The 19,294-nt window shown below is 36.7% G+C and overlaps 2 protein-coding genes across 3 annotated transcripts in view; one reads left to right on the top strand and one right to left on the bottom strand.

Moving 5' to 3' along the window:
• The window catches only part of LOC124167693, a 97,147-nt gene that overhangs the window by 54,981 nt on the left and 22,872 nt on the right, over positions 1-19,294 (bottom strand). For both annotated transcript variants that reach the window (XM_046545681.1, XM_046545682.1), the window contains exons 10-11: positions 18,015-18,316; positions 13,503-13,732 (exon numbers count right to left, since the gene is read on the bottom strand). In XM_046545681.1, the coding sequence (XP_046401637.1) occupies positions 13,503-13,732; positions 18,015-18,316 (532 nt within the window). The remainder of the gene's footprint in view (positions 1-13,502; positions 13,733-18,014; positions 18,317-19,294) is intronic.
• LOC124167694 lies at positions 404-9,116 on the top strand. The gene is made up of 2 exons (XM_046545683.1): positions 404-1,099; positions 8,861-9,116. Exons 1-2 carry the CDS (start codon positions 490-492, stop codon positions 9,049-9,051), a joined length of 801 nt encoding a protein of 266 aa, XP_046401639.1. The 5' UTR covers positions 404-489; the 3' UTR covers positions 9,052-9,116.

The following is a 19,294-nucleotide window of genomic DNA, read 5'->3' as shown; positions in this document are numbered from 1 at the left end:
ATTCTGTTGTCTCTAAGAATGCAGTAGAAAACCTGATCTGGTGGAAAACCCATGATGAATTTACCCCATGAGCTTGGAGCTTTCCCCATAAGTTGAGAAAGAATTAAACCCTACATTCCATAACACCTTATTACTGTCACGTCTCAATTCAATCACTACATGTACCAACCCAACCTCAATTTTGGATACAAATGGATAAAATTCCTCTGACATGAATTCACTTCATATGAAACGCAATACTATTTTCTCATGCATATCATGCAAAGAGGAGCCAAGCTGATGTAATTTAAGGGTAGATGAGTAAAATATAATGGTTGCAAACATGATAACTATGAAGAAAGGAATAACTATTATAAACAATGAAGTTTCCATGGTTGCCAATATTTGAAAAATAAAATGAACTCCCAAAGTTAGCACACAATTCTGCTGAAGCTGAGCTGATTTATTTTTCATGCACATTTCTTACTTTCTTGAATACCAAAGTTGGAAATGGGTGTCACTCAGGAAACACTGATAATTGGGTTGCTGACTTATCATTTTATAGGACTGTCAAATAATTCACCACCAGATAAGAATGTTGAAGAAGAATTTGAAGTCAACTTAGATTTAGGGCCAGGAGATGGCGTTGATGAAGAAACAGTGATGTTTGGTCCTAAGCCCAGGGAAGACCGATCGAGGACTTGGAGCAAATTCAACAAATTAACATTCAAAAGAAAGCGTGAGCAAGGTCGAGCAAAAAAATCTGTTAACTCCAGTGAAGCTGATGAGTACAACTATGATGAGCTGATGAACGAATATTACGGAGAAGTGTACGAGATAGAGAAAGATGGGGCAACTTACAACTATACCGAAAACAATAAAACAGAAGAGACAGTGGCTGACTCTCTTCACACCATAACTGATTTCAAAAGTCCAGTAAACTGCACTGTTGAAGAACAAAGAAACATTGGCTTTCAAGCACTTCACTGCCTTTGGCACGATTTATGGCATGCCGATACACCTGGAGTAAAAAGCAAGTTGCTCAAGAGAGCCATGGTAGTGATTGGAATATGGATAGCCATCTACTTGCTGATTGTTATTCCACTTTGGTGCACCAAAGGTGAGATAGCCACTTCCCCAAAGCAAATTTTGCATACAAATTCTAATCAGGATGTTTACATTTTTTACATATTTTTGTAACATATAACTAAGTGATTCAACCCAAAAGGTGGTTTGGTTAGGTGATGGTAGAGCTCACCCTAGACTAGGCCATAGGTGTGTGAACTTTACAAATTCGAGGTATTGGGCCAGTTCCTTTCCCTGGACCATCTTGCACTTAGAATATTATGATTTGAGGTGTTTCTTTGAAGGTTTCGTCTAGGATTTGAACCCGAGACACCTTTATCAGCAGCCAAGTACTGTATCTGCTAAGCTACTACGCTCCCAAATGTATACATATCAAATGCACAATCACACAGGTTGCCACATGCAAATACACAAAGATAAATGAAAATACAGTAGACTCTTGTTATTACGAAGTTCACGGGACAGAAACATACCTAGCCACAATTTCTTGTCTCTTCAATATCCGTATTAAAAGTCGTGCAGCAGAATAGCTTTAGAGCCATGTGTATGATATACGCAATTGAATTACGCACAAATATAAAGAAAAACAAGCACATTAGTCAGTATCAAAAAGTGTGGCTATCCTGCAGAATACAACATTGCATTACAATTTCACATTAACTCGCGATTGTGATGAACTGATACAGCTGTGCATGCAATGTGGCTGGAGCCGTAAGAATTTGCTGTCCACAGGAAAGAAAAATGGGCTAAACACTGAACAGTTCCTGAATTCACAATGAATTAATTGATACTTCATTAAGACCGTGCCCTATGTGGGAGTTGAAATTTCGGGCACGCTTGAATTTTTCAAATGTTTGTATCTCTGAAAGTTAAGCTGTGCTACATTTTAGTTGAGTGGCAAAAAACGCAGTGCAATAAGCATGATGTAGCATATTGTATATCCACCAAAATGCCGTTGTTTATCTGTGGAACTGTGTAATAAAGTTCCTTTGGAACCCACTGGGACCGGGACTGTAATAACGAAAATTTCGTAATAACGTTTCTTTTGCCATAGATTGGAATTAACCTTTCGTTAGGACCAACTATTTGATTCATAAAAACGAGAAATTTGTAATAAGGTTGTTCATATTAGCAAGAGTCTACTGTAGCAGATGGAACAAAGAGATGGGAAAACAAACACGATGACATTTCACCACGACTGGGAATTGAACTATGGACCTTCTGCTTTCCAGGTAGATGTTCAGATCACAGAGCCTCTGAAATTACTTTAATTACTACAGTAGACTCTCGTTAATATGAACAATGTAAATACGAAGTTCTCGTTATTACAAAGCAAGTCGTTGGTCCTGACGAAAAGGCCTATCCAATCTATAGTAAAAGAAATGTTATTACAAAATTACGAACCTCAGCCGCGGTCCCGGCGGTTACAAAATGAACTTTATTACAAAGTTCCATGAAAAAGCAATGGCATTTAGGTCGATATACTCTACGCTACGTTACAACCATTGATCTACGTTTAAGTTCTCTTCTTGTACTGTGCCCAAGAGCGTCAATTATGGTTCTTTTTTCAGTGGGAGATACTTCAATATGAATGCATTATCATAAAATAAGCTTCATTCCTGTTTAATTATCGTGACCCACCCATTAACACTCATGATTTACAATTAGTATATCCTCTCCCTACGCACATTGGATTTACAAACTTTCAGAGATTACGAGCATTCGAGAAATTCAAGCACGCCCAAAATTTCAAATTTCATGCCTTAAGAGTTTGCCAATGCGACACGATGTGGCGTAGAGGAAGGAACTTGCACTTTAGAATCTGAATAAAGTATCATTTAATCCGGTGTGAAGTCAGGAACTGTTCAGAACTTCGACAATTCTTTCTTCCCGTGGATGGCTTTTTTTTTTTTTTTGCTCCGGCTACATTGCGTTTGTCACAATCGTGAGTTAACGCATCGAATTATTTAGCAACGATTTATTTAGCATCTTCTTCGTACATCAAGGACTTGCACATAATTTAATCGTGTACGTAATGACTTGACTTTGAAGGTTATAAGTGCAGGAGATTGGAGAGAAAACAAATTTTGACAGAGTACGTTTTTTTTCTTTCGATGATTCCTGAAAAAAACCTTCATATGAGCTCCATTATTACAAACCTCTGGTTTTCCGGTGCCGTGAACTTCGTAATAACGAGACTCTTTTGTAATATATATCACGTGCTTAGGCTTAACTTGGTTGAACCACATATCTAATGTGCTAAATAGATCTCTAAGTAATTTTCCACAAAAACATTTATTAATACGACTCAGGGTTTTGACAAGTATATACATACCTTGATAATGACTATAAACTAGTCAAAACCCTGGATCAGAACAATAAAAAATTTTTTGGAACATTACAGTGAGTCCTCGTTTAACGTTGTTGATTCGTTCCTGAAAAAGTCGACGTTAAGCGAAACAACGTTGAACGATGCAGTGTTTCCCATAAGAAACAATGTAAAAAATTTAAATTGGTTCCTAGCCATGTTCCTAACAATCCATTTCTTCGTGAAGAATCCAGAATTTCCCGGGCGAGAATCCAAGGAGGCCAATTATCAGAGCCGTAACTTTAAGCAGATCGGGAGACACCTGAATCAGGCCAAAACGAAAAAAAATCTGAATCTGACACTCGGAAGCACGAGGATGAAGGGCGAGTCAATTTTCGTGATGATATGAATTCTTTAACCCGGCGGAAATCGCGAGAAACATTCATTACCGATTATTCACTTCAGCATGATAACGATTCATTCGAAACGAAACGAATTTTCATAACGAAAAGGTTGGGAAGAAGGCATTATTAAATGAAATGTAAAAACTAAAAAGAAAGTATTTTAATGGCGAAACATCGATATTTTCAGTAACAGAAGAAATTTTAATTGTAAAACTCGACCTGCAAACCTAAAACTCGACCGATCTCTCCAGCAGTTGCACCTTCTTCAATTCTTTTAATAATACCAAGTTTTTGTTCTAATATCGCCGTTTTTTCTTCACGTCTGAAGAACCGCCAGTATAGCCACTCTTCTTCATGGACATTTTTTTCGGTTGGCATCAGAAAAATAAACGGATAATGGGTAAATGAGGCGATAATTATTCGCTCAGACGCATATTTAACATACGCTACCCACACCAACCTTTTCTGTCGAGCGAAAATTACCAATCGCATTAATATAGTAATATTTACTATACATCAGATGCGCTTGCGTCCTATTCGCCATTCATTTTTTTTTCGCCGCGCATAATTTGAACAACGTTATCGCGAAGCAATAACGACGTTAAATGATCAAGGGTTTCAATTTTTGGACAACGTTATCGTGAAACAACGTTAAACGGGACGACGTTAAACGAGGACACACTGTACTTAGTGATTTATTTAGCACATTACTTTAATTACCATTGTTTTTGGTGACAGGTTAATGCAACCAATTCCCCCTAGATGTACCTCAATGTATTGGCCAAGAGAGCTGTACTCTAAATAAAACAATAAAAAGTTAACAATATCCACATTACCACCCGATTGAAACAGAAACCACCACATTTTTAGAAGTGGATTACTCAGCAACCTCACTCCATTTCATACACTATCATCCAACATCTTCAGAAATTGACTGAAATTTTAATAACCTAATATATACAAAAAATAATGATCATACTATACAAATAAATTAATTCTTATACCCCCGTTCAGCAATGAATAATGAGTCACACCATTTCACAAGCTTGATTAATGAATCTTAGACAAATAAAAAAAATAAATGCTTGCACTGAGAATATGCAATCCTTAAGGGAGTGTTTTAAGATAAAAAAATAACATTCATGATACAAAAATACGGTTACTGCTAGAAAGTGCACTATGTACCTTAAATTGTGCCGATTCAAAAGTTTTAAATTTCTTAAAGGCATGAGACCAAAAATACAGTTGACAGCTAGGATTCATAGTTTCACGTATTTCAGGAATTATAGGGAAAGTGATAGCCTAGTGGGTGAAGGACATGGTTCCTGACTGGCATGTGCCACGGTCAAATCCCAGTCGAAGTTTTTAACCCTTTAACGTCAGGTGTGCCGAATTCGGCACATACCTCCAGAATCATTTTGTATCAGTAGCTAAGTGAGTTATTCCACAAAAGCCCATTGAGACGTTTTCGGCACATTCGTATCTGCCGGCTGCAGTAAGTGTCGCTACCAAGCGGGGAAAGGTAGAACTCCGACGACGATCGGAATAAGTCGAAGCAAAGCACATGGAAAAAAGTTCACTTGCTGTGTTTTTTTTTTAGTTTTTGGCTTTCATAGGTAAGTTTATGTGTTTATAAAATTTATTTTGCATTCTTTATGGTTTTAATTATTGTAATATGTAATCGTGACATGTTAATGTTTCAGATTTTTGGAAATTGAAGGAAGAATAAGTGTGTGACGAATTCGTCCCTCTGGGCTGTTACGGCAATACAGCAATGTAAGTCAATAAATCGCCTCTGAAACCTGATATAAAATATTTTATAAATATACTTCGTGATATTGTCGTATTTATATATAATTGAGTGTAAAGAGTAGTCAAATGGCTAGTTATAACATTTATTCTTGGCATTTTTAGATATAGTATTTGTACCCTATTTCAGATAATGAATCCTGATTTTTTTATGGGAAAAAGAGGAGGAAAGTCGTGCAAAATGTCATTGTACCACCGGAGGATAGTGATGATCCTCATGCTGGTGAAAGCTCAAGCGATGAAGATGTGGAATCAGAGTCACCTGATGACTCCGAAAGTGCTTCAGATAGTTTTTCTGAAGATGAAACAACGCCAGAACTTCACCCTGTCGAGTCTGTGGGCAGAAAGGGAATAAAAAGGTTGCCAGTCTGGAAGGCCACTTGTGGTGCTGACAGTCCAAAAACGTGTCCCCTATGGCTTGGACAAATAGATCCTGCAGAATCAGTTAAGCCCCCAGTTGATTATTTTTTAGAGATATTTGATAGAGAAATTATTACCCACATTGTGGAACAGAGCAACCTCTATGCATTACAGGTCAATGTGAATAAACCTCTAAATGTTTCACCAGAAGAAATTGAGCAATTCCTTGGTTGTGTTATGTATATGTCAATTTTTAATTTTCCACGGTCTCGAATGTACTGGGGAGTACACACAAAACTTAATGAAGTATCATCAGTTATTTCACGAAATAGGTTTGAGGATATCAAGAGCAAGCTTCATTTCAATGACAACACAAATATGGTTGGAAAGGACAATCCATTGCATGATAAATTGTTTAAAATTAGACCTATATATGACCATGTGGTGAAAAAGTTTCAAGCAATTCCCCAAAGTGGAGTGTTGTGTGTAGATGAGCAAATTGTACCCTTCAAGGGGAAGTCTACATTGAAGCAGTACAACCCAAAAAAAACCATACAAATGGGGATATAAAATTTTTGTGCTCTGTGATACTAAGGGTTTAGTTCACAATTTTGAACTATACACAGGTAAAATCACTCCTTTGCCTGGTGTCACGGACATAGGAGCAAGTGGTAATGTTGTCCTGAATTTAGTTTCAATTTTAGAAAGCAACAAAAACTTTACATTATATTTTGTAGTAGTAGTAGTAGTGTTTGGATTTAGGGTGCGTCGACGGCAAGGTCATTTTGCACCACTACTGTGCTATTTAATTACAATTGTTATGTATAAAGTAATCTAATGCATCTGATGTCTTCGTTGAAAGTGTACATAATTAGACTTTATTAAAAATGTTTATTTCTCTGAGAAACCGAAATGTACAGATTAAGTTGGTAGGGTGGTCTCCTAAAAGGGTTTTTAGGTCTCCCCCTAGATTATTTCGCCTTCGCGCTTCGCGGTACTTAACACAATCTAGCATGATGTGTCTAATACTTAATGGACATTTACAATCCCCACATTGGGGAGGTTCCTTCTCTTCAGTAAAGAGATACGCATGGGTCAGGGGGCTGTGCCCTATCCTCAGTCGTGTAAGTACTATTATATTTTGAAAATTGGTTCACCTCGTTGGCGCTTCTGACAGAATTACACAAAAAAGGAGTATATTCTCTGGGGACAGTTAGATGCAATAGAATTCCAGGGTGTAATCTTTTGCTTGACAAGGAACTGAAGAAAAGAGGCAGGGGCTCAATCGATGAAAAGGAAGCCACTGTGGATGGAGTAAGTGTCAGGGTCGTGAAGTGGTTTGATAACCGACCAGTTACATTGATGGGTACATTTGGTGGTGCTCATCCGATGGGAACTGTACAACGATGGGACAAGAAGGGCAAGGGAAAAGTTGAAGTTCAGTGTCCCAGAATGGTAAAAATGTATAATGATTGTATGGGTGGCGTAGATTTATGCGATGCAAATCTGTCAAGATACAGAATATTTCTCAAGTCGAGGAAATATTACCATAGACTATTTTTTCATTTTGTTGACTTGGCAGTGGTGAATAGTTGGTCTCTTTACCGGAGAGACTGTGACTCTTTGGGCATTTCCAAGAAAAAGCAAAATGATTTGCTGGAATTCAAGATGAGAATAGCAGAGGCTCTAACAAAACGAGGAAAAGACATTCTTTTGAAAAAGAGGGGCAGGAAATCACATGACAGCGTGGATGCAAAATTTGAAGCAAAGAGAAAGAGAGGACCAGCCAATCCAATACCAGAAACAACTTGCCGAGGTGATGGTGTTGGCCATTGGCCACAGGTAAAAGATGTCAGGCAGAGGTGCAAAAACCCTGGTTGTTCAGGGAAAACTGTGTTTCTTTGTACTAAATGCGATGTACACTTGTGCTTGAACAAGAATTCAAATTGTTTTATTAAATTTCATGAAAAATAACTTGGTTCATTGTTATTTTTACCAACCATCTACTGCAGTTCTTCAAATACTTCCCCATTGATTTTTATATTTTGCTGAAATGACAACAGAAATTAGTGCATCCATTTTAGAATAAGTGTTTGATTATGATGTGTAACTCTCTCCAAATTTATTTCACTAAGTAATCAAATGCCATCAGGCATATTATTATGGATACATTGTTGTTTACTTTTTGAAAAAATATCCGTTTTCCTCCTCACATATTACTTATTATGCTGCCGGCTGATATTTGACTGTAATAATGTTATTGATGATTTACACATTGTGCATTGAAATGAATTATAGGTAAAATTTGACCAAGGATATTCCCATGTTTTGTTAGTAAGACTAATTGTTGTAAAGAGGCAGTTAATGAGGAATTATGTCTTTTTAATCTAAAAATGTATGACGGGTTGCCTACTTACTGTTGAAGCCTAACTGTTACGGGAATGCCCAATGTACCGAATTTGGCACATACCTCAATTTTTATCAATTTTGACAAAAAAGTTTAAAAAATGGGTAGGTGTGCTTCCTATGGTCTCCCTTGATTAAGATTTGGAAGGAAAAAAATTTTTCCTTGGGTAAAAAAATTGTTGACCATAAAGGGTTAAAAACCACCAAGGAAAAAATTCTCAAAGACCAAGGACGCCAAAGGAAAGGAACTGGTACACATACCCTGATTTTTATCTAATTCCCATGCTGAGACTTAGTCTAGGGCAAGCTCTACCAACACCTATTCAAACCAACCTTTAGATTGAATCACTGAGTGGGAGAGTAAGATGGAAATTGCAATTGGTACCTATATTTTTTTAAATTGAATAAAAATTCTGGACTTAGAATTGAAGAATCCAGGAATTAGCGATTTGAGTCAATCCATTCATTATTCTGGCAATAGCCTTGACCGATTCTGATTGTCAAACAGGTTGGTGCTGTTGCTGCTGTCGCTGTAAGCTATGTTATCCTCGCCGAGTGGTGCTGAATGCCAAGAAGTATATGTACAAGAACAGACCCGGTGAAATTACTCTGGCTGATGGGGAAACAGAATATTATGAACCAACTAAATACGAGAGAGAAGCTTATCGAAGGTTGCAACGCTCGATCAAGAACTTCTGACCACTGTTAAATGAACTCTTTTGAGAAACCATCGATAAGAAAGCCTATAACTGAAATGTATAATTCATCCAGGGAAAAAAAAGTCATGGCTACCTGTTAACAGTTGAATACATAAAATTGAAAAAATGATTTCCCAAGTATACATGTCCATTAATTAATTTTGGCCATTGTTCCATTAAAAGCCAAGTCTTTGATTAGAGAAATGATTTACCTGTACAATGTCACCAATAGTAACTACAATAAAATAAATTAAAACATTGTAATAATCAAAAATTCGGCACAAATTTCTTACATTCAACTCTCTCTTCCTCCCAAAGTGATTTAAACCAGGATAAATCTCTAAATTTTCTGGGAAGATCTGCGGGAACAATTATTTCTAGAGGGTGAAGGATTTTCCAGTAAAAACTTTTTAGACTTAATCATCAGGAGAGTAATGAAGTAGCCCACCACCTAATTTATTACTAAGATAGCTGTGTCATAAGAATGAGAACAGGGAGTGGTTTTCAGCATCACTTTCTGGAAGTGAACACATATAATCCACCTCACCTTGGTTACAGGTGAGGATACCAAGTAATATGACCATGTAGATTCCCTAATGCTAACTGAGAAAAGTTACTACGTAAAAGTTTCACAAGTAAAAATTGCATATTTATAAGGAACCTTACAACCATTTTGGACTGACATATATAATGCAACAGGTTTCTAAGTAAAAAGCACAGCCTCGACTTTCTCCTTATCACTATTTATATTTGTGTGTTACATTACAACTAGATAGATAGCTCAACTTCTAAACCTTTTCCTCTTTTCAGGGAGACCCTAGCCCCATGGCATACAAACTATCCCATTCAATCATTCTTTATTTTTTATCTATAATTTTAGGCACTTAAAAGTGTATGATTTTGATTAAATTTGGCACATACATCAGAAAATGTTGCATGTCTTGTTGAATACAAACCAAATTTTACAATTTTGACTGTTTGACCCTGTAATGAGGCTGGGTCAATCCATATGAAGTGATCCAAAGATAAATAAGTTGGTTGCTTGACCATTTTTAATAATTTTAATTTTTTTATATGTTTTTCCTACACAAACGGGAAGTTCAAAACCGATTTTAAAAAAAATTTATTTTACACCGTTTACATGTGGTGGCCATTTTTGTTTTGAATCACGGAGCGTTTTTTCCCTTTGAAGACGTTTGCGTTAAATTGATTATCTCTGGACTGCATCGTGCTACAAGATTGAAACTGGCATCATTTTTTTCAGTCCTTTCTTCCAAACAATACTGCTTCATAGCCATAATTCCCCATGCAAATCTTACCTGTCTAAATGGTCTCCAAAGTAGGGGGTCGAAAATTGAAGAATTCCACTTTTTAGACATTAAAAAAACCATGAAGGAGAAATTTATCAGAGTTAAATTTTTTTTTATAGTAAGATGTCATTGGTTACACACATTTTATAGAGTATCAGCATTGACAACTCACTCCTTAATTGTTTATGAATTTTTAAAATTTGGATTTTTTAAATTTTTGTAAAGTTTGAGGCTGCATATCTCAGATGGGACTGGATAAAAATCCACGATTTTTACACATTATGTAGTCCTTTATGATAGCAAAGTGGAGTAAAAATTTCAACATTGATATTTGACTCTGAACCAAGTTATGAATTTTTGAAAATGCGGGAAATCATCATTTTTGCAAATTATGCATATCAGCTATTATAGTATAAACTATATGTTAAACTGTCTTAATTTGAAAAGTTACCATATAAAGTGTTGAAATAGGTAACTTATTGAGTTGAAAAACATACAAAATGAGCAAAATTACCATGCATTATTTTAGAAATTTACTGTACCTAACTACAATTATTAGTGCTGTACTTACATATTATTTACTGCTTAATCCAAGTGATTGTTAAGCATTACACTTATATCTTCACAGAGTTTAGATAAGATTGAGTAGGATCTTCCTGTTACTGTTGTAAGTTCAAGAACTGATTATTTTTATTAAGATGTTTTCTATTTTAATCCAAACATGATCATTATTAGACTTTTTAAATGATGTCCTTGGTGCGGCAGCATGATAGAAGTGTACAAGTACATCTTTATTTTCTAGACTTGTTTCTTCAACTTGAGCGAGCCACCATTGGGTATCGTACCCACACGCCACAATGCCACTTACTTTTAATGTCAATGTTGAGATTTTACTAACACAATGATCTTCATAAATTTTGCTTTCTGATGCAACGTAGCACCTGATTACATTTTCTGCAACACCATGAAATCAATGACATTGTCGTGTCCCTTTTATTGGCAAAGAGTTTTAAAATCTGGATTGAAGTGTTTCAATGTGAGATTTTATTTCTTTTTTCTTGATGAAAAAGAAAGTAATGTCTTTTATATTATCTTTGCAAAAGGTATACATATTCTCTACGGTGAGAATTTGACCTGAAATGGTTCTTTGCAGGCTAGCTGTACTAACTTCTCGCTTCGTTGTACTGCCAACTCCGTCACACGAATTTTTACCATGACAAGAGGCAAAAAAATGTCACTCTGCTTCTAATTTAAAGTCTGCATTGTGGTTATAAATGTTGGAAAAAAAATTTCTGTTTTTATACTGACTCCCACTTCCATCTGAGAAATATATGAACTTCTTAATGTTAGGAAGTGTTTCCAATATATATTGCGTTACTTGCTTTTGGAAAGCATGGACGACCGAAGTTCTGTGCTCCAAGTAGTCACTTAGTACGCCAATTGATCGACTACAAACTTTATCTTCTTCATTTTGAAATACAAAACAAATGGATGCACCTACTCCTGGATCCTACTCAATCTTACCTAAACTCATGCATTATTTGCAAAAATGATGATTTCCCGCATTTTCAAAAATTCATAACTTGGTTCAGAGTCAAATATCAATGTTGAAATTTTTACTCCACTTTGCTATCATAAAGGACTACATAATGTGTAAAAATTGTGGATTTTTATTCAGTCCCATCTGAGATATGCAGCCTCAAACTTTACAAAAATTTAAAAAATCCAAATTTTAAAAATTCATAAACAATTAAGGAGTGAGTTGTCAATGCTGATACTCTATAAAATGTGTGTAACCAATGACATCTTACTATAAAAAAAAATTTAACTCTGATAAATTTCTCCTTCATGGTTTTTTTAATGTCTAAAAAGTGGAATTCTTCAATTTTCGACCCCCTACTTTGGAGACCATTTAGACAGGTAAGATTTGCATGGGGAATTATGGCTATGAAGCAGTATTGTTTGGAAGAAAGGACTGAAAAAAATGATGCCAGTTTCAATCTTGTAGCACGATGCAGTCCAGAGATAATCAATTTAACGCAAACGTCTTCAAAGGGAAAAAACGCTCCGTGATTCAAAACAAAAATGGCCACCACATGTAAACGGTGTAAAATAATTTTTTTTTTAAATCGGTTTTGAACTTCCCGTTTGTGTAGGAAAAACATATAAAAAAATTAAGATTATTAAAAATGGTCAAGCAACCTACCTTGGATCACTTCAAATGGATTGACCCGGCTCTAAATGTAAAATTTGATTTTGCCTTGTGGAGTTTCGATGTTAAAAATTTCAAGATAAAAAAGTCTGAACTTCTAGGTAAAAATATCATTTATTAAGTTTATGGGCTAGGGATAAACAGTGAAACTAGCTTAATTATCAAAAAAATATTTCATTAAGACCCTTGTAAGGTCACAGGGGTGGTCACTATCGAGGTCTTTAGGTAATTACTGAAAAGATAATAGGGTAGTTTCCTTCATCAAAGAAAACGAAATGCATTGATTGCGATTCCTTACCCACCATTACTGTATTCATAATAATCCCAGAAATCCCAGTTTAGATGAATAGCAATGATATATTTTAACCGCACTTGAAAAAGGCCAGATTGGCGCCCATGCGATTCCACTCCATGTGATGTCACAGGGACCTGTTTCTATACGAGTAGATGGGAGTTTTACATCGTCCGAGATTACTAATGCATACATGAGGCACAGAGCTCAGGGAAACATCTCTTAATAATCACACATTAAAAATACTTAAGTTCGGAAAGTTTCCTTCGTTTGATAGGGGATAATAATCCTTATTTAAGCCATGCGCTACCTGCTAGCAGGGTACTCAGCTAGCTGCCTGCGTCGTATCAGTGCTTAAGCCTCGCCCAAGGTCACTTCACAGGGCGACAGCTGGAACCAGAAATACGTCACATGGACTTTTCCCATCATTCCTACTTAGCCATCGCGTTTTCGCACGCTTGAAATTTTTCACTTTTCGTTTAATCTGGAAAAATAGATATCGTCATTCGAAAATCTAAGAGCGTGAAATACATACTCCAGGAGTAATAGTCTTTCGATTCAGGCAATAAAAAAATAATAGGAAACCACCCTATTGTATGAACCCATGTTGATGCAGTCACAGACAGATATGTGCTCACCTTGATGACCTTCTGTGCTTTAACTATTTCTCCCTGCGCAAGGCACTGCACCACCAGGCTCCTTGGGGATGCGAGCATGCGTTCGATGATGCCAAGAGTCTTGCCCTGGTGGATGGACCTTGATGAAGGCCTTGACGTCTGTCCCATGGCCCCATTACCACTGGAAGACGATGATCTCTTCCTCCACCCAACCCTCCTCCTCCTGCGACCACCCTCAGAAAATGTTCCTCCTGCAATCAAAATGAACAGTACATGTGCTCAAACAAGAGTGACACAAGGGATATTACATACATTTTTAAATTTTTCTTTAATGTTGGTCAACCACCTCTATTAACTAATGGGAACATACAGGGTGTTCCATTTATCTTGACCACCCGAAATAACTTTTTGTCCAGATGCAAATTCAAAAATGTGTCAAGCAAATGTTCATAAGCCGTCAGGGGGACATTAATCAGCATGATTGCCTTCCTTGTAGCTTTGTTATTTACAAAGATATGAACAGCAGTTTGTCTTTTTTAAATGGCATCCTATATTTTTTATTCGGCAATTCATTTCCTCTCCTATAACTCCTCCTGTCCATATCTTTATAAATAACAAAGTTACAAGGAAGGCAATCATGCTGATTAATGTCCCCCTGATGGCTACTGAACATTTGCTTGACACATTTTTGAATTTGCATATGGACAAAAAGTTATTTCGGGTGGTCAAGATAAATGGGACACCCTGTATTTTAGTGCCTATTGGTTCATAGAATTTAATACCCCTATTGAACGACCACCCTTCACTCTGACAGTTTACAACCATTAATTTGTGCTCTATGAAGAATTCCAGGAGCTATTCTCCTCTTCCATTTCGATTTTCTAATCCATATTTTCCAGTTATTCTTCCAGCCTCGCCTTTGCCGACGACAGCGTTCCAATCTCCTAAAACAATACATATACCGTATATCTCCGAATATAGTCCCCCCCCGAATATAGTCCCCCCCCCCCAATTTTGAGACCTCAGTTTTGGGAAAAATTTTAAAATGTAAAGGAAGGCAGTTTTTCTGTGGTTAGCAAGTTAAGATTCTAGATTCGATAAAAACTATTATTTTCTGTGAAGATTAAGAACAAATCTGTTCACATATTTTCCATCACAACAAAATAACTATACCTAAAACATGTTGTGATCCATTGAATGTATCAGTAATTTATAGTTCCTTAACCAGATGTAATGAAGAAATGAGAAATTTTTTTAAGTATCCAAGGCTATTGTATTTTTTAAACCTTCACAAATTATTAATATTTTTGATTTCCAAATGACTACAGACAATGTCAATATATAAGCTTTAACTTAAAGCCCATAAACAGTATTGCATTTGGCCCTGAAACTTCCTTAGATCCAGTGTAACACACCCATCAAGTCGTCACAAATCCAAGTGACCTGAAGAATTTAGGAAATCTAAATAAAATTGTGTTGAATAAATTATAAATATTATAAAAATATTGCTATTAAATGCCTGCTAAGCAAAACAATTAAACTACAGGACTTACAAATATCAAAGTAATAAAATTAAGAAATAAACTTTTTCCAACAAACATTAAAACTGAAAAAAAATTATATCAATTTTCAATGCCTCGTCGCGAATCATTGCATAAGTTACACAAAGAGCTTCTGCTCTGCATTTGCGCACAAATTCGACGATATTTTCCTCTAATTCTTTGAATCTGCCGCATCGAGACCCCCGAAATGACTTCCGCGATGTATTAGCGCTTTGCTAGCGCTGTAAATACTATGATTTACGGCGTATTCTGCAACGGCTATTTTTAAATTGGCATCGAAACTCCGTCTTTGAAGGCCTCTAATCTGCGGCAGGATTGATCCTCATCTTTCTACTTGATCCATCACCTCACTGTTGAACGTAAAATTATTTTTAATAAAGAAAATATCGCGGAAATAATTGCGAAACGTTATGCGACGTAATTTATCGATCCTATTTACCCTGACGAATTGAAGATATTCCTCAATAAATTGATTACACTTTCGATGCTGAGTCGCTGTATTTCGATCAAATGCAGTAATGCCGGCGCTTCTGGTTTAAAGTAGTCGATTATTGCGCCTTTTCAGAAACAAATGCATCACCTATTGCGCATTCTTGTTCTGTGAATGCGGTAAAGGCAGTGGTTGTAAACACGAACCGCACGGGTACATAGCTACGGACGCAATGAAATGCTAAATCGTCACGAAAGGTTCACTTTATCTGTTTATTTTTCGCAATTATTTAAATCGTGTAGTTATTAAATGAGCGACGGGTACATATACTATTGATTCAATTCTAGTGTTCGATTAATGTAATGATAGTGTGTGTTTAGTTTTCATTTTAATTATTTACTGTTTTGCGTCATTAAGTGATCAGTGTCGATTGAATTATTCTAACAATACTTTTCCAAGAAAAATTAGCGGCTACCCGATGGATTCCGTGAAAACGCATATTCGATATGCTATTTGAATCGGAATAATCGTATCTGTACAACATTTGTGGTAAAAATTGTCTTAATTTCCGGTAAAACGTGGCAGTATTTACTAATATCTCCGATTATAATCCTCATAAATATACTCAAATAGAGAGACTACGAGAACATTAGCCATTATGCCGTTATTTATTACTCTATGGTCACCTTTAGTATGCTAAATTGGATTACACTCGATTATAGTCCCCCCCCCCTTACTTTTCCGCGGCCATTTTTGGAAAAAAAGGGGGGACTATATTCGGAGATATACGGTAGTTTTCTTCATCCCAAACCTGTTCTTACATCCTATGTTCCTATCCTCATAGCTTAACCACAGTTGATTGACGTGAGATGACTCGTTACTTATAAAAACAACGACATTTAAAGTCAATAAAGTGGCTTAAATTTGGTCTCTTATTTCCTGAAAATTAAGATTTCTCTAAATTTACACTTACCTACGATTTACACTTTTTTCTATCATTCCCATATAAAGTGTAAAAGAGACATTTCACTGCATTTAATTCCTGGCTAACGGTTCGATTAAATAATAACTTTCTTCAGGGCTTGAAATTTAATTAACTGGCAAAAAAATCAATCACCGAGTCTTTGAACAACAAGAGTGCAGTAGAAGTAGTAGGAAATAGAAAATATGTATGTAAATGGTTATGAGAAACAGCAAATCTCCAAATTTTTTAATACAAATAATTCATTAATTTTTTTATTTTGATTATTTATTTTCATCTCCCCGTAAACAGCTCATCTAAGGCCTTTACATCGGGGAATCAACAAAAATCAACAAAGAAGGATGATCACAAACGCCCATACCCTGGATGTGTAACTTACCCAGGCAGGACTCAAACCTTCGACCTTCAGTTTGGCAGGAGAGGACTCTATCCTGCCACCACTGAGGTCATAATAGTTTGATTCACTATCTTAAAGCCAATAATTCAATTTTCCAGCAATGGAAGGTTATCAAAAGCAGAAGAGGATACAGTACACACTCGCTATTACGACGTTTATGGGAAGGAAAAACCGGAAATTCGTAATAACGAAGTTTGTATGAACGTTTCTTTCAGGAATCATTGACAGAAAAAAAACATACTTTGTCAAAATTTCTTTTCTCTTCAATCTCCCGCACTTATAATCTTCAGAGTGATTGTATAAAATACGCGATTACATTATGTGAAAGTCCTCGATATACGAAGAAGATCCATTCCGAGACCTTGCTTTTAAGTTGATAAACCTATACCAGGCATCGAGGAGAGTGGTTATCCTGCAGAATGCAACACTTCATCACCATATTGAGTTAACTCATGATTGTGACGATCTGATCTAGCTTGCAACATAGCCAGAGTCGAAAAAAAATCGCTGTCCGCGTGAAGAAAGAATGGGCAAATCGCTGAACAGTTCCTGACTTCACACCGGAGTAAATGATACTTTGTTCAGATTACGCCCAAAGTGCGAGTTTCTCTACGCCACTTCATGTCACATCGGCAAACTATGAAGGCGCAAAATTTGTAATTTCTGGCACGGTTGAATTTTTCAAATGCTCGTATCTCTGTAAGTTCATAAATCCAATGAACATAGGAAGAGGACTGGCTGTACGTCCAATTTAAGAGCATTAATGAGTGGATCACCATAATTCCACAGGAATGAAGCTTATTATATGATGTTGCGTGTATAATGAAGTATCTCCTACAGAAGAAAGAACCAGCATTGACACTCTCGGACACAGCACAAGAAGAAAACTTAAACGTAGATCAATGATGATAATGTAGCGAGTGCACATACACCTAAATGCTGTTGCTTTTTTGCGGAACTTCGTAATTAAGTTCATTTTGTAACCACTAGGACCGGGACTGAGGTTCGTAATTTCGTACTAATGAATATTTCGTAACATTTATTTTTACTGTAGATTGAATAAGCCTTTTCGTCGACCAACGATTTGCTTCGTAATAACGAGAACTTCGTAATAACGTTGTTCGTATTAACGAGAGTCTACTGTATATATGATGTCTCTTACCTGCAGCATTTGATCCAGACTCACTGGACTTATCATTCTCTGAGTGGAACTTCTTGCTCCGCACTTCACCGGATCCTGCACCAAGGCGTGGGCCCACACTCGAGGACCGGCCTGCCTGCTTGCCCCCCCACTCATCCTCGCTGTCGTCCTCACTCCACAAATGGCACACCCGCATTGGCGCAGCACCAACTGCCGAGGGGCGCGTGGGCCACATGCCCTGCCTTGAACCTCGCCCTCTCAACCCCTCCGATGAAGTCACTATCTCCAAGCGACAAGCTGCCTCCCCCACACTGTGCGACAACCTGAAATAGAAGGGGGGATAAATTCCACCGAAATCCACAAATCATCTTGTCACCACAATACACAGGACATTTAAACCCTGTGACTACTACAGCTTGTTCAAAAGTGGTTCTCATCACTCCGGTTGAAAATGTTGCCGCACAATTCTCTATCATCTGAAGGGGCATCACCCTCCATTGCCATGGACAATTGATGAACAACTACACTCCATAAAACGGTAATGATATCACCCCACGGACTGGGAAGGCACTAAGTAAAACAACAACAAAGAGGTTTGGCAAATTGGGGGTTGTTTTACATAGCTTGCCCTATACGTACGATCAGACTAGGAGAGTAGTTCCTAAACTGCATTTATATACCTAAACCTATGCACTAGATGAAGCTACTATGTTTGGAGAAGGTTCTGCCACAATGACTCAACTCATCATCTAATTTAAAATAATAATACATAAATGCCTTACAATTAATTTTTTAAATATTCTACTACGGTTACTTAATGACAAGTAACAAAACCACAATCCAATGACAACATATACATACTTATAGAATTATTATATTACATGGCAAATAGATAAAAAATTCACGGTAATTCTCCTTGGGGTTTCATATTCTCACTGTTTGAGCCGCATTTATAGGCTATTATATTAATGCATGTTCCAAGGATTTGAATCATGAACTATACACAAAAGATTTAAGTTTTCAAATCTTGAATCTTTTCCAAGATTCAAAGGATTCATGGATTCAAATGGATATCAAAAGTAGAGATGTGCGAATAGTATCCGCGAATACTCGAATACCTCGAATATTAGAAAGTATTCGATATTCGAGGTTTCGAATAGTTATGCGAAAAGTACCGCCTCGAATACCTCGAATACTTTGAATTTTGCGTCATACACTGTCGCACGCACGTCGTTGGTAGTTGACTCGGAAAAAAATGTAGAGAACTGTAGTCATTTAGTGCTCGCAGCGCCGTTTTACGC

The sequence above is a fragment of the Ischnura elegans genome, chromosome 11, assembly GCF_921293095.1.
Source record: "Ischnura elegans chromosome 11, ioIscEleg1.1, whole genome shotgun sequence".
Classification (NCBI taxonomy): domain Eukaryota; kingdom Metazoa; phylum Arthropoda; class Insecta; order Odonata; family Coenagrionidae; genus Ischnura; species Ischnura elegans.
Note: the sequence above shows the minus strand (reverse complement) of the source record. Positions and strands in the feature narration are given on the sequence as shown.

Bases quoted from the DNA above. Each gene is read 5' to 3' on its own strand.
- LOC124167694 (XM_046545683.1), top strand. From the start codon at position 490: ATGGGTGTCACTCAGGAAACACTGATAATTGGGTTGCTGACTTATCAT. The intron at 1,100-8,860 runs GTGAGATAGCCA...ATTGTCAAACAG, and splicing joins TCCACTTTGGTGCACCAAAG to GTTGGTGCTGTTGCTGCTGT.